General features: G+C 37.4%; 1 protein-coding gene across 4 annotated transcripts; it reads left to right on the top strand.

The window, feature by feature from the left end:
- The first annotated feature begins 2,482 nt into the window (after window positions 1-2,482).
- FAM161A (FAM161 centrosomal protein A) lies at window positions 2,483-12,318 on the top strand. 4 transcript variants are annotated; one of them, XM_039348528.1, is made up of 7 exons: window positions 2,483-2,870; window positions 3,908-4,143; window positions 5,845-7,011; window positions 10,043-10,210; window positions 10,377-10,476; window positions 10,999-11,159; window positions 12,068-12,318. In XM_039348528.1, exons 1-7 carry the CDS (start codon window positions 2,736-2,738, stop codon window positions 12,297-12,299), a joined length of 2,199 nt encoding a protein of 732 aa, XP_039204462.1. In that variant the 5' UTR covers window positions 2,483-2,735; the 3' UTR covers window positions 12,300-12,318. The 4 variants fall into 4 exon arrangements, with proteins under 4 accessions (XP_039204462.1, XP_039204463.1, XP_039204465.1 ...); XM_039348530.1 differs by lacking the exon at window positions 2,483-2,870 and adding an exon at window positions 2,880-3,104; XM_039348529.1 differs by lacking the exon at window positions 10,043-10,210 and having other exon boundaries at window positions 2,485-2,870.
- The last annotated feature ends 3,998 nt before the right edge of the window (window positions 12,319-16,316 follow it).

Below are 16,316 nucleotides of genomic sequence, written 5' to 3'. Positions count from 1 at the left end.
GGAGATTGTGTGCTGTTACATTGATTACTGAAGTGTTGGGCTGAAAACCTTGTGAAAAACTAACCTTCAGTAGGAACACTTCGAACTCATATAAGTTAGTAGGAACGGTATTCTGCTTTTGGATTATCCTTTGGATTGAATTGGGATAAGTACTAGTGGGAAAATATTATATTTTGTAGAATTTTAAAACAAAATGAGCTCATAAATTAAAGGGAACTTTCTAAAATGATTGAACATTTTACTGTCTGATTTTTAACAGCAATCCAGTTATCTCAATTCACATTTTTAAGAGTTAGTACAAAAGATTTTCAGTTGCGATCTTAATGTCTTTCGCTTGTATTTATATAACTATACAGTTACTCCTCGGTTAATGGCCAGTAACTCCTTTGCTAAGCAGCTTGGTTCTAAAGCACAAGTTTATGTGACTCTGCCAACATTATTATGATGCTCTATGTAGAGGTTTGATAGCTCTGTTCAAACTGATGTGCAAATGATAGAGTCAATGCACAATGTACTAAAACGAAAGATAATCTGAAAACTAGATAGTGGGCTTTACAGTATACAAAGCTGGTTGCAATGTAAGTCACAATACTGCAAGCTTATAGGTAACTAGATTACCACTGCATTAACTGATTACTGGTACATGACTTGATCTGAAAGTAAGATTTATAGGTGTTCCCCACCTTCCACTCTTGAATATAACTTCTTAGAGACTGAACCTAAGCATTGTTTTTTTTAATTTGGGAGACTTTAAGAATTTGCTTCTGAAAGCAGAGCCTGGATAATATGAAAATTAAAGCAGCCCTAAATATCGTGTGGTCGTTTAAGATGGCGCAAAGCATAGGGTATTTCTATTGGGACTAAGGATTTTATTACAATAGAGCTAATGCAGCTTCAAATTGTAATTTTCTTGAATGGTGACTTACGTTCGTTGACATAATCCATGTGAGTGAAATTAATTAATAGTAGCCAAATCATTAGCAATAAATACTTTGCCAGGAATAATTGGTGGTAACTTGAAAATTTGTGTTAGTGAGTGTAAACCACTTTTTATTTACTACAACTCCTTTTTATAATATGGGAATTATATTATGGGGCGATTTTAATCTTTACACTGTAAAAATATGATCCAGAATATTTCTGTCCTTGATGAGGAACAAAACCAATATTAGAGGTTTGCAAAACACTTGGCAGACTTCTATTTCCAATAACTTGTCATATATTGTTACGATCTAACTCAAATTTTGTACTTAGTAAAATCTAATTTGTGTGCCCAGAGATTTCCTCCCAATTCAAGGAACATTGATAACAGGTCTCTGGTTTCATAAAGATTAAAAATTCTGAATTTTGCAGTTGTTTTGTAAGTGCAATAGATTTAACTTTAAACCTATTTTTTCTTTCATGATTACTGTATTTTTTAAACTTCTCTGATGGGAGCTGGAGAAGGGGGCCTCTTTGAGTAACTTCAGTAACAGGCAGCACCTTTGATTAATGTTTCTACTTTCTTTGAAGTAACAGCAAGTATGTGAAATTCTGATAAGAATCAGATCATACCAGCTACAGACAAGAAGTGTCCAGAAATTTGAACATTAATAACCTGAAAACTGATATGTGGAAAACATCCCCTGAATATTCAATTGATCATTAACAAGACCATGCTAAAATATGGGATGTTCTAGTGGCGAACCTATGGCACGTGTGCCAGAGGTGGTACTCAGCCCTCTCTCTGGGCACGTGTGCCATTCCCCGGAAATGGCTAGGGACTGGCCCCCACTGCCCTGGCCCCGCCCACCCAGTCTGCCATGACCACTGCGGCCATGCCCACCCAGCACCTGGTGATAAATAAGTGGGTTTTGGGTTGCAATTTGGGCATTGGGTCTCTAAAAGGTTCGCCATCACTGTTCTAGTCTAAACGATTACATGGTACGTTTATAGTCGCTGCGCATGTTCTCTAGATGCTTGACTCAAATGATGCTGGCCAATTATCATATTCCAACACCATATGTTTGAAATGTATATAAAGTGATTTATTCCTTTTCTAAGGGTCTTCTCACCTAGTACCTATGGGAGACATCTTTTACTTATACATAAAACAGATATTAAATCTACCTTCATGGTTGGATCCTATTTTGACACCAAGCTAAGAATCTTGCCTTGATTTAGAGCTAGCATCTCTAGTATATAACGTGAAAATGATAACGTTTTCTAATTTTTCTAGAAATCCACTTCAATAATCCTACACATCAACTCCCAATTTTTTTTAAAAAATCATCTTTTGATATGAGCTGATAACCTTGTACCATTAAAATACTGCATGGTTGCGATTCTAGGTTTTCCCATTATCTCCGGAAATTCTTCCCGAGATACCTCTAACGTGGGAAAAGACGGGAGAGGTTTCAGAACAGACGAAGAATTCACGGAAACATTGCACATAGGAGACGCGTTTTTATACACGAGTGGAAGGTTCATGTCCTGTTCGAGATGCCGTAGCGCAGAGGTGGGGAAACGAGGGCCCTTTTATGACTTGTGGACTTCAACTCCCAGAATTCCTGAGCTGGTTCAGGAATTCTGGGAGTCGAAGTGCACAAGTCATAAAAGGGCCATCATTCCCCACACCTGCCGTAGCGTCTCAAGACTCTTAAGTCAAGTAACCTTAGCAACCAAACACGCGGGGAAGGGGCTTGGTAACCAGGCTAGCAGGAGGCGGCCGTGGCCTCCTGTCCTTTGAGAAGCCCATGGACGCATCCCACCGAGCTGCTTTGCTCACTGCCTCCTGCCTGCATACGCCGGTGAACCCGCGCACCAAAGCGCCGGCGGCGCTGTATGAACGGGTATCAGAAAGAGCCTCTTTGGAAGATGGCGTCGGGCAGGTAGGTAGCTGGCTGGCTGACAGGCAGGCTGGCTTGTGCCGCCGCCGCCGTCCCCTGATTGCTGCTGCTCCTGCTCTCTGGTGGCTGGAGGTGGAATCGAGAGACGGGATTTCTGCAGAAATGGCTTCAAATCCCCCAGCGCCTTGGGTCGCGCGCGCCAATCCCCAGCCGGATAGAACGCGACAATAGCTTAATTATGACGATTAGGTGCCATCCGTCGCTTTTAGCGACCATGTAAGTAGATTTTTCTCCCGACTGACTCTAACGTGATCCTTCAGCAATTCCAGCGGTGCCTTCAAAGCTACTGTAACTGAATGCATCCACCTTGCTGCTGGTCGTCCTGTTTTCTATAGCTTACCCTTCCTTTAAAGAACCTCGCCCGATCCTAATTTTACCCCATATTCAGTTTAATTGAATCCTAGGTAGATTATCCATTTGGATAAGAATGCTATGTGATTCCAGCCTTATCAAGCCAGAACTTCCTAGGATGAAAATATAATAGTGAAGGCATTTCTTTCCTCTCTTCTTCCCTTCCAAGATCCCTGAGAATTTTTCTTTGCCGCCTGAATTTTCTTAATGAAAATGCCTTTTGCACCATTTGCAGCACTGAACACAATTCTGCAGGGTGACAGATTTGGGGGATTATGCTACTGTAATATTAAAGCCCCTTTTAATTAAAAAACAACAACCCTCTTTGTTGACGCATTAGAAGCCTGTTCGAAAATTTTCCTGCGTTTGTCTTGGGCATATGGGAGAACTTCAGGTGTCAGATCTTTATATATGATATATAGGAGATACTCTACACTAACTTGCCAGAAATTTTGAACCATTTGTCATCCAGAATTATCTACTGATTTTAGGCTTTGTTAAGTTAGTAATCAGCATTGGGACCTTTTATTCTGCAAATCCAAGCAAATAGAGAAGTCTTACATGTTTCTTAACTGCCCGTAGGACACAAAACTCATTAAATTGCCAATCATTTAATAAATATAATTTTCTCAGAAAATTAAAACAAACATGCCCATCTTTTGTTTTAGGAATCCTTAACTCCAGGAAGAGACTACAGTTCCATCATGTGTACTGATTGTAAAGATTGGCTAGATCTCTCAAACATGTACCTCTCAAATCAGGAATATTATTTAAAGCTGGAAGAACTTAAGAACGCTCACCTGGAAACCATGGCAAAATTGGAAGAAATGTATCAGAATAAGCTGTTTCTAAAAGATGTTCAACCTTTAACTGACACAGATATGATTTATTGTAAGACTTACAGGTAATTTTTACAATAATATATATTTGTGAATTATCTTTTTTCTCAAAGTGGTTAAATATTGCATATATTAGATATTGATCATTGCAACAAAATATTATTAAATATGTTAAATACATAAAACGAATGTAAATAAGTCTGATGGAAAACAACACTAAAAAGAATCCTTAGCTCTTGTAGACAATGAATGACCTTAGCCTGAGCTACATCCAGGTACAAAAAAAAAACCAGAAGAAAGATTGAAAATAGATCATTAATTTTTCTGAATTTAAGTTCTGTTCTGCTTTGCTTTTAATTAGTGTTTGCTTTAAAATGTTATTAATTGTGAAATATACAGTTGTGAAAACTATACCAGCCAGAATTACACTCTTGCAATTTACAGTGAAATGGATCCTTGATTTAGGAAATAGATCAAGAGTCAACAATTTCTTCTCATGCTGTTCTATAATTTTCCAGAAAGCTTGTCCAGCAGGAAATGTACTTCTCAAATCAGGAATATTATCTAATATTCTGGAAGAACTTAAGATTCTCACCTGAAAACCATGGCAAAATTGGAAAATGTATATCAGGATTTCAGAGTTTCTAAAAGACTTTTAACATTTAACTAACTCAGTGTGATTCGGTTAGGTAAGCAAGAATCAGTGAGAGATAATTATCTTTCTCAGACTTTATAGGTTGGTAAAGGTTTAACAATACTAATTGCTTGACCAGTTCTTAAAAAAAACAAACAGAAGAGGGCATTAGACTGCTTATTTTCTCCCCTATTTTTGTTTTGAAGTATGATTAAATATAATACTGGCTGTGATTTTGACTGGCACTAAAAATTAATATAGAATATGACACTATAACTAAAAACTGCCTCTTCGTCATAGGTATAAATGGAAACATTAATTTTAACTTCAATTAAGTATTGTCTTAGCATTGTTTTTGAGTTATTATACATATTAGCAACAATAAAGTGTAAATATTAAGAGAGTAAGAGATGCCCAGTAAGATCAGATCAAAGTCTCATCATGCTCAGCATCCCGTATCTTACAGTAGTCAATCAAAAGCTATTAAAAATATCAAAGAATAGATGTCATGCCTGATTATATGTTTATTTTGTTTTCTTTCTTTAAAAGTCCAAAACAGTGCAAATATTCCTTAAAAGGGTTGTATTACCGTAACTTCTTTTTATTTTGGCTGTGATTTTCACATTTCTAGATTTACATTTTATCAGCTGGATTAATGAATTTTATTGGAACTATAATTGTTAATTATAGCCTGACAGTGGGCATATTTGTACTCCAAGAAAAATATGGAGAAAGGAGCACATGATTCAGAAATCAATTTAACATTGTTTTAGCATTGGTATTCTTTTAATCTAAAGCAGAAGTCCCCAACCTTTTGGGCACCAGGGACCGGTTCTGTGGAGAGATGTTTTCCGCGGACCAGAGGGTGCGTGGTTTTGTGTGCTGCCTGCATCCCACGGAAGGGGCTTTGCTTGTTTGTGTGGACCAGTTGCTGGAATGCTGCAGCCCGGTACTGGTCCATGGACTGGGAGTTGGGGACCCCCGATCTAAAGCTTAATATATTCATAAGTAAATAATTGTTTTAGACATTTTTTTTTTATTCAGTTTGGCAAGAGATTCCACAACTATTATTTAATCAGGTTAATTTGTGTCACTTCTAGACAACTAAGCATTACATTTTTGTTATGTTTAGATCGGCATGGGAAACCAAACCATTTCAACTTCAGAACATGCATAGATCGTTTTCTGCATCTGACCTGAACAGTTCATTCCATTCGTTAAATTTCTCTGATGCGACTGATGAAAAACTAGAGTTAGAAACAAGTGACAGTGATGCTGAATCACTAACACTGGACAAGACTGAAAATGCATGGGATGGCTATTCTTTGGAGGATTATTCACTCTGCTCTAAAACTATTTTACCCAAATTAAATGTTTTGAAGCTAAGCAAGAAAAAGAAAAAATGGTTCCCAAAAATCACAGTACCAGAACCTTTCCAGATGACTATTAGAGAAGCTAAGAGGAAGCAACAGAACATCAAGTCCAAGTCACTCATGGAGCTGGAAAATAACTTGCTGAAGAAGCAATTAGAGGAGGAGGCCGAGTGTCAGAAACAATTTAGAGCCAACCCAGTACCTGCACATGTTTTTGTCCCTCTTTATCATGAAATAATGCAGGAAAATGAAGAACGTAGAAAGTCATTTAGAGAAAGGAGGGGAAATTTCCTTCTAGCTACACAAAAGCCATTTCAGTTTATTGAAAGAGAAGCACAAAAGAAAGAACTGAGAAAAATGCAATTTTCTTCACCAGAAAAAAAAGCAAAAATGTTTAAAGCTAAAGCAGTTCCTAAATTTGTTTCCAGTTCAGAAATGAGAGAGAAACTAAAGGAAGAAGAACTCTATAGAGACATTAGAATTCAAGTTAGATCTGAAGAGCTCCTACGTAATTCATCGCTTCCGAATAGCAGATTAGGAAATAAAGGCGCCATTAGGCCCGGGCTGCAAAACTGCTTTGAACAAAGTGAAGAATTAAAATGCAAATCAAAGACCAAAGTTAAAGTCCCTGATTTTGAAACATTACATAAAAAATTCCAGAAGCAGCTTCAAAAACATAAGAATGTAAAAAGTGCCACAATCAGTGAGCCTTTCAATCTCCATACACCAAATATTTCGTCCCATAAAGAGAAAATTCTTGAGGACATCGACATGGATGAAGCAACATTAAAAGAAACACGCTGGCCTTATGTCTCTGCAAGATGTCCCCCTCGAACTTTGAATGGAAGTTCATATCCTTCAGGCTGTTTACAGTCTCCGTCTCCAAGAATTACAGCGTCTACAAGAAAACGGCTAGAAGCCATAAGGTAAGCCCTTAATGTGCTGTGTAATTAATCCCAAGTTCTTTGTGGTAAGTAAAAACATGCAGATGTTGAAAATACTTGTTTTACAGAAGTATGGAAAATGTTTCCATGTCAAGGATGTTCCTGAATTGCCATTGTGACTGTTCTGAGTGTTAAACAAATCCCATGTGAGAGATTTTAAAGATAGAATGCACTATTTTTCCCTAATGTTTGAGGGTTCTACTTGTGCTATTCTGCTATTGTTCCTCGAGTTGAAAAAGGCATGTGGCTTTTGTTGTGAAATCACCTTGGTCTGCATTAACTGATGCTTCAGACTCCCAGCGTGTCATCCTAGTCTATCTGTTCCTGGTCTATATGTCAGCCAGACTGCAGACATTTTGAATATATCTACACGTACATGTACATGTACACCTACATCATATACATCTACATCTATACTTACATATCTGTGTGTCTATATCTATATCTCTCTCTGTCTCTTATCTCTATATCTATATTCTGTACTTTTTTAATCTCAAATATGTGTGACTACTTACCAGCATTTAGGCCATAGAAATCCTCTTAACTCTGCTTTCCAAAGGAAAATAGTTTTTGTTTAAATCCAAGCCTTGGAAACGTGCAGATTGAGATAAGGAAAAGGAGCCTAAAAAACCATTGCAAATCTGTAAGAAACTGGGGAAATCCAAGGAAGCAAGGTGGATCCAGTTTTTCGGACTTTTGTTTCCAATGAATCTGTGAATCTGTGTTAAGACCTTATGCTTTAATTTGGCTGTACATACTCATGTATGCTTTATTTACTCTGATATTTCAATTGTACTCTGATCCCTCTCTCTTTTTAATCTATGCCAGGCATGTCAAACTGCCGGCCCGCGGGCCGGATGCATCACACAGAAACCACACCCACCTTATTGCCGTGACGTCGCAAATTTGACATGCCTGATCCATAGTGTGGATGAACTTTGTTTCTCTGGGAATGTGAAGGCCACAAAGCTTTCCTGGTGTTCCATTTTATTTTCAGTGGCAGGAAAGCCAAGAAAAGAAATGTGTAATTTCTATTCCAAATACAGACAGTTCTCAACTTACAACCATAACTGAGCCTAAAATTCCACTGCTAAGCAAAATAGTTGTTCAGTGAGTTTTGCCCCATTTGTAACCTTCCTTGCCAAGTGAATCACTACAGTTGTTAAGTTAGTGAGACAATTGTTAAATGAGTCTAGTTTCCCCATTGACTTTGCTGGTCAGAAAGTTGCAAAAGGTGATCACATGACTCCAGGGACACTGCAGCCATCAAATACATCGCAGTGGCCAAGCGTCTGAAGTTTGATCACGTGACCACGGGGATGCTGCAATGGTCGTGAGTCTCTTTTTCCAGTATAATTGTAACTTTGAACAATCACTAAACGAATGGCTGTAAATTAAGGACTACCTGGACTCTTAATAATGAATAGAATTAAAAGAAAAAGTCATTGCTTTTTGAACCACAAAATATGAAAAAAGTGGGTGAAAATAATTACTTTTATCCTTCTACTATTATTTTATCCTTCTACTATTATTTGGAGTTCAAGTAACAAAATTATTTGTTGCAGGGAACCCAAGTTAATTTTTTGATAGCCACACCAAACTTTATAAACACTGAAATATCTCCCTCCCAATACCTGGGGTTTGCTATGTTATCCAAAGATGCCTCACCAAAAGGCTACAAAAGGGGTATCGAACTGCCGGCCGCACCGGAGGCCACACCCACCCCAGCTTCGGCAAGGGGAAAAAAGTTGTGATACGTTGCGACACATCATGTGACGTGGCGAGTTTGACACCCCTGAGCTACAAGGTCAAATAGACGTCCTAGACCAAATTTGATGGGGCTGAAATATTTGGCAATCACAACAAAATTCATTTGACAACGGATTTCAGGTTCATGTATCAAATGTTACAATTTTATTATATATATATATATATATATATATATATATATATATATATATATATATATATATATATATATATATATGTTTTCTGAGGTTTTCGCGGGTGTTTGTATGTAGGTCTTTGGTTGTTCGGGTTTTCTCCCGCGTAAAATTGGAAGTGTCTTGGCGACGTTTCGACGAAGTCCCATTCGTCATCTTCAGGCTGGTGTTTTCAGCTTCGTGCTTCGAGCAGCAATGTGTGGTCTTAGCTGTTTCTTCCTTTTAACTGCCAGTGGGGGTATGAACTGATTGGGTGGGAGCTTGGCTGTGTTCTGATTGGGTGGAGGTGTGTTCTGATTGGTTAGGGGCTTGGCTGTGCTCTGATTGGCTGGGGGGTTGGCTGTGCTCTGTGCTCTGATTGGCTGGGGGAGTGTTATGTTTGGTTGTGCTCAGGTTAGTCTGAGTTGCAGAGGGGTTTAAGATTTTGGGCTGCCTTGCTATTTTTTGGCTTCGCGTTTGTGGTCGTGCCTCATTTTCATGGAGGGTGTCAGTTTGCTTCGTGTATGGATTGGAGGGCTTTGAAGTGGCTAATGATGCAGCTCTGGTCTGGCTTCTGGTTTGTGGTCGTGCCTCATCATCGGTGTGGCTTTGGGTTTGCGTTTTGCGTGGATGTGTGGTGGTGACATCCTGTGTGGTTTTTGTGAGTGTGGGTCTGGTATCATTTTTTGTATTAGGGAGTCGTTTGTCAATAAGGGCGGGTTTCCAAATGGCTGGTAGGCGGGAGGTATCATCTCGCTTGTTCATGCTGTGTGGGCGTTTTTCTATCTCGATGGCTTCTCTGATTATTCTGTTATTAAAATGTTCACTTTTGGCAATGGTTCTGGTATTTTTAAAGTCAATTTCATGTCCTTCCAATTTTACGCGGGAGAAAACCCGAACAACCAAAGACCTACATACAAACACCCGCGAAAACCTCAGAAAACATATATATATATATATATATATATATATATATATATATATATATATATATATATATATAACTAACTTGATCCGTGCAGGTATTTTGAGAAAGAGGGCCACAAAAGCTCTTATGCCTTAGCCAGACTTAAGTTTATTTTCTTATTCAGGAAATCGGCTGAGGAAAAAAAGAAGGTTGAAGAAGAGCATAAAAGAAGAGAAGCAAAACAAAAAGAGAGAGCAAGAAAGCTACAAAGGCTTATAGCCACCCGGGCTGAGGCAAATGATCCACATCAGAGCCTAGCCGAGATGCTTAACTCAAAGTTAAAATTGTTTAGGTATTCTGCAATATATCCTCTGATTCCTGACCCCTTAGATACAGGATCCTTAGTTTAGAAGTAGTAGGCAGAACCATATAGTCTTGCTCCTTCCATTTTTATTTTGCTAAAAGATTCATATTTAAATTCCATACCATTTCCATGTCATGGTATATTAAAAAAACAGGAAACATGAAAAACAGAGAATGAAAGAGTATCTGCAGGAACTGGAAGAAATTGAAGAAAGGGTGGAAAAGAGGCCTCTATTGTTGGAACAAGCCACACAGGTCATTGACATCATCTCTAATATTTCTCTATATATCTATTAAGTTGCTATTTTTTCTTTGTATGTTGTGTTTAATAATTGTTGGTAAGATCATGCTAGTAATGCCACCTGTCATGTCATTAGGCTTAACTTGATTTACCAGTGCCATTGCTTTTTGCTTTGGTTGCTTAACGATTGTTTTAAAGTGGTTTCCAGATTTCTGACCCATTATGTGTCATGGTGCAGAGAACAGAAAACATTAAATGGTGATATTTTTCTCATTGTTTATTGTTGATTTGCAGCAGCTGACAGCATTGAATCTGGATATATAATATGTTTGCCAGCTTAAGGCTGCGAATGAGCAGTTAAAAATGTCAAGATGTAAAGCTATCTGCTGTCTGAACAGCAATTTAGATTTCAATCAAATAACCTGCAGATTTGGAATCTTTTGTCTTGTAAAATAAAAGGAACACATGTAGAGTGATTTCTTTAAACTTGGAGATATCTTTCCGATATATTAATTTTGTTTTCTTTTTAAATGTAGAAGAATGCCCGGCTAGCAGCAGAGAAGCATTATTCTGACTTGCTGCAAGAGCTGGGACTGTGTGAGGACTTTATTTCAAAGAAAGGCCAAACTGTTACTGAAGAGTTTTTGCAGGATTCCTACAGTAATAGCTTTGAAAACTTGGCAGCAAATGTAGAAAGGTAATTTTTTTAGCTTGGAAGCTTATAGTACTATTTTTGAGCTTCCTAATATACTTCATTCTAAATATGAAATGTCTATAGCTGGTTTTGATTAGGAAAATCTGACCTTTCAGAGGAAGAATGAAGAGGTCTCTTGTTTTGCTTTCCATGTTTTTAGTGTACAGCAGGGACCCCCAACCCCCTGGCCACGGCCCAGTACTGGTCCATGGCCCATTTGGAACCAGGCCGTGCAAGCGTGCTCAGTTCCCACTTGTGGCTCCATTTGTGTGAGTACGTGAACCTGCCCCTTGGAGCTGCACAGAACGTTCCCCTGTCCCTCCCAAACCGCCGGCCCACAAAGCCAGAAAGGCTGGAGACCACCAGTGAACAGTATTTATTGCTTCTTTCCTTGCTAGCCATTGTTAATAGCCTGATTGTTCAGGGACATAAAAATATAAAAAAGCCAAGAATAACTGCACATTTCTTTGTGTATTATATTTACTTATTTATTTCAGCATACTTTTTTATATTTGGAAAAAAGTTTATTGTATCCTTTAAATTACTAAAATAAAAATTTGGAGAAAGACCCATTTCCCATCCATAATTCATTCCAGTTTATAAGCTTGAAATCAAGTTTATCTTATATAGCCTTTTTTAAAATTGAATTTTAAATTGAAAAAGCAGGATAAATGTAATAAATTGTAATAATGTAATAAATTGTTCACTCATAAAATATTTTGTCTTTTTCAACCAAACTGATAACATTCAGCACTTAAAGTTAAATAAATTATTGATCTGCCTCTGAAACAATGAAAACCAATTGCCAAGTTTGAAAAGGGGACTCTCTCCCCTTACGCTCTCTGAGGTAATCTGTTTTGAAAGCAATACATTATTATTCAATGGACCTATTGTTTCCCCATTTCACCCAGTGATAATGAACATGAAGAAAAAAGAGAATCTGAAGAAGATATTTCCCAAGTCCAGTCAGCTCAGCATAGTGGGGAGGAGGAGGAGGAGAAGGAAGACAAGAAAGAGGAAGAAAACGAGAAAGATGAAGGTGCTGCCACTCAGTCAGACCATGCTGATCAAGAAACTCCTGAGCATGAAAGTGAAAATGATTACAAAGATTCAGTAGAAAAATCCAGTGATTATGAGGGCTGATTAAAATATATTGCTACTACTCTTAGTCTCGATGCTCGTAGTTTATTTATTGCACCTAACACAGATAGTCCTTGGCTTACAACAGTTTATTTAGTGACCGTTTGATACATCACTGGAAAAAGTGACTTATACAGTTTTTCACATTTATGACCGTTGCAGCATCCCCTTGGTCACATGATCAAAATTCAAATGCTTGGCAAGTGGTTCATATTTATCGTTGTTGTGGTGTCTGGGGATCACATGATCCCCTTTTGTGACCTGACAAGCAAAGTCAATGGGGAAGCCAGATTCATTTAACAATTGTGTCACTAACTTAACAACTGCAACGGTTTACTTAAGTGTGGCAAGAAAGGTCGTAAAATGGGGCAAAATTCACTTAACAACTGTCTCACTTAACAATATAAATTTTGGGCTTCATTCTGGTTGTAAGTTGAGGACTATCTATTTATTGAATCTAAGGTATAAAATGAAAAAAACCCACTGATTTCCAGTGCTAGTTGTGCTTTAACATATATTTTTTTAAAATTCACAAATAATTCTTTGGTACATTTTATTATGATGTAGCAAACATTATAATTTCTCAGCTTGTTATCTTTTGCTATAAAAATGTACTTCTCTACTCACATAACTGGTGTTTATAATCTCACATTACATATGCATTCCTTTCTAACTGTTCTTAATTTTGTTATATCTTGTTCTTGATCTTTTTTTAAATGATGTACATTTTGACTAAAAATTAGTATTGCTTTGAAATCAGAAATTCTGGATGTTTTACAGCGGTGAGTGGAGTATAGTGAATATTCTTGACTGAATTGCACTGAAAAATAATTAATTATCCAAAATAATAGCATTACAAACTTGACCTCTTTCTCTCAAATTACCCATGAACTTGCAGGTATGCTGTTTCAGCCTCCTTTTTCCTTATGTGGATAACAATGCTATTTTTCAATATGTAAATGCTATACATCTTTGCTCAAAATGTAATTTCGGCAACCATAGACCTGGGAGGATCAAATATTTCCCAATTGATTTTTGAAAATGTGCAATGTGTTATGCTGGATTTTTGCAAAGGTTTGTTTCCATAAACAAGAGATTGATTGGTCAAAAGAAAGAATATTGTTAACAAATAATGACATTGTGAATGAGGTTGGAAAATAAGCAAGTGCAGTATTGAATATCCATGAGCAGTACTTTCTAGCATTATGCACCTGCCCGTGACTACACAAAGTAATTGTGCCTGTTTCTAAACCCTCTGACTGGTGCAGCAAGGCTTCCCCAGCTACTGTGGGATCTAGGAGAAAGGTACAGCTGCTTTAATCAATTGCAGAGGGGCCATGTTTGTGCTGCCATGAGTTCTGATTTAGCATCCCTTACGAATCTAATCCAAATTACTGCACAGTCTTATGCTCTATATAGCTTAACAATAACTTGACTAGGGCAGGTCTCCTTCAGTACATCGATCCCTTCAAGTTTGATTATTCATCGATCCCCAAAATTTATCATGTGAAAATAATTTACTAAATATTACTTTAATTGATAGCATTATGAATAATAATAATGATCATCAAACCCTTGGACAAAGCCATCAACCCCTGGGAATCAATACTAAACGCTTTGGGGGACCCTGGGGGCGTAGTGGCCTTGCGGTTAAGGCATTGGGCTTGTCGGCCAAAAGGTTGGCAGTTTGAGACGCAATTACCATGTGATGGGGTGAACTCCCGTTCCCACCCCACCTCCTGCCAACCTTGTAGTTCAAAAGCATGCAAAAGCAAGTGGATAAATAAGTACCGCTTTGTGCGAAGGTAACAGTGTTTCATGTGCCTTAGCATATAGTCATGCTGGCCACATGACCATGGAAGCATCTTTGAACAACGATGGCTCCCTTGGCTAGGAAACAGGGATGAGCACCGTCTCCTAGAGTCGGACACAACTGATCAGGGAAACCTTTCTTGGACCTAAGGCAAGACACAGACACAAAGAGGCATAGGATATGTGGCAGATTAAGCCTGGAAGAGGAAGCTTAGAGTAAATGGAGAAGTAGCTCCAGAGAGGAAAGGAAATCAGCATTTGTGTTAAGAATAGAGTAAAAAAAAAATCAGGTGAGAAATGTAAGAAATGCAACTGATGAATATGGGAAATGACAATGCATTGCAGTCCACATCTGATCCCCTTAATTGGGAGTTTGAACTACTTGCCTGCTTGAAACTCTGTGTTTTTAATTTCTGTACAGTCTTTATTCTAAATTTTGTTCTGCTACTTCCTAAAGATTCAGCTATATAGTTGTAATCTGACTGTAATCTTGTATCATTTAATTGCATTATAATTTCCTGTTGTAGTGCAGTATATTACAATCTATGCTCATTAACTGTAACACATATAATAGGTAGCTGTAGGATGCCTGTGATAGCAAATTCTTAGATAAAATTTTTTGAATTATGTAGGATTTCACTGACCATTGTAAAATCTTCAGGTATGCTCTTGGTCTTGTCACTGACAAATATAAGCACTTGATTTGTAATTATTTACATTTTAAAAAGTACTTCCTTATATCCATTTATATATGTCTGGGATATGTGTGTTTCTTTGAACATCATATTCCATTAAGATTTTTTTTCCAGATAAGAGATTTTCTGTTTCCTTTCTTGTGACCTGAATAGCAACACCCTCCCTATCAGCACAGCTACTGGATGTATGATTTCAGTTATTTTTCTGTCATGTTTATCTCTGTGTAAAATACATTGCCTAAAGCTCATTTGATATTTGGAACACCTGATTTTTGTGTCTCATGTACTATAACAGATATGTCAAACTCGCGACATTACATAACGTCACACAACTTATTGGGACAGTTTTACCATTGCCAGCAATGGGGTGGGCGCGGCTTCCGTGTGATGCATCTGGCCCATGGGCCAGCAGTTTGACACCCCTGTACTATACCAAGAAAGGACAATGAAAATCCCTACCTTTACCACCACTGCTGTCCTACCTATAGCTCCACTTACCCCTTTTCTAATATACATGATAGAAAAAGGGACATACTGCACCACACATTCACCACCTTTTTTATACATAAAGTTTATTGGTTTTTATAGGGTTAGGGATAAAATGAGGTCAGGATTAGGATTGAGGTTTGGATTAGGGTTGGGGCTGGGGTTTTCCCAGGTAACATTTTCAATATTTAACAAACAGCATATTGTCTAGGTACATGTATTTAACTAACAATAATAGATATAGTTAATTATAAACAGTATTAATTAATCACTCAGTAGCCGCCTTCTTACTAATATATATATTCAAAATTACATATCACATTCCTTTCTGACTCGTTTTTCTAGCCATTGATAAAAGTTATCCCATGCTCTAAAGTAGACTGAGTCTTCTTTCTCTTTAATCTCTAAAGTCAATCTATCCATTTCTATGCACTGTAGAATTTTCTTAATTAGTACTTCTTCAGTTGATAAGTTTTCATTTTCCAGTATTGGGCAAATACAATTCTTGCTGCTGTTAATACATATAGTATTAGATATCTAGAATCTTTCTTGTACTTGGCTCCTATTATTCCTAACAAAAACAATTCTGGTTTGAAGTCTATTTGTTTTTTAGTCATCTTCTCCAACCATAGATGTATTTTAGCCCAATATCTTTTTGCTTTAGGGCATGTCCACCAGATGTGGTAATAAGTATCTGGCCTTTGTTTGCCTTTCCAACAATTGTTTGAAGTATTTTTAAATATTTTCGCTAGTCTCACTAGTGTCATGTGCCATCTGTAAAACATTTTGTATAAGTTTTCTTTATATGGCACTGCTTTAGTTAATTTAATATTTCTTTCCCATAATTTTTGCCAATCTTCTAATTCTATAGTATATCCAAAATTCTTTGCCCATATTATCATTGTTTCTTTTACTTGTTCTTCCTCCATCTTTAAGTTTAACAAGAATCTATAGAGTTTCTTAATCAACTTTTCATCTGTTTTTAACAGTATCTGATCAAAGTCTGTTCTTTATAAAGTTGTTTTAA

This window comes from Crotalus tigris, unplaced genomic scaffold, assembly GCF_016545835.1.
Source record: "Crotalus tigris isolate CLP2741 ecotype Arizona unplaced genomic scaffold, ASM1654583v1 scf7180000018156.160129, whole genome shotgun sequence".
Taxonomy (NCBI): Eukaryota; Metazoa; Chordata; class Lepidosauria; order Squamata; family Viperidae; genus Crotalus; species Crotalus tigris.
The sequence above is the reverse complement of the archived record's forward strand: the minus strand, read 5'-3'. Positions and strand labels throughout refer to the sequence as shown.

What these genes read in the sequence shown, in the direction of transcription:
- FAM161A (XM_039348528.1), top strand. Translation starts at nt 2,736, where the DNA reads ATGGACGCATCCCACCGAGCTGCTTTGCTCACTGCCTCCTGCCTGCAT. An exon ending in AAACGGCTAGAAGCCATAAG is followed by an intron (nt 7,012 to 10,042) that starts GTAAGCCCTTAA and finishes TTTCTTATTCAG; the next exon opens with GAAATCGGCTGAGGAAAAAA. An exon ending in TCAAAGTTAAAATTGTTTAG is followed by an intron (nt 10,211 to 10,376) that starts GTATTCTGCAAT and finishes TTAAAAAAACAG; the next exon opens with GAAACATGAAAAACAGAGAA.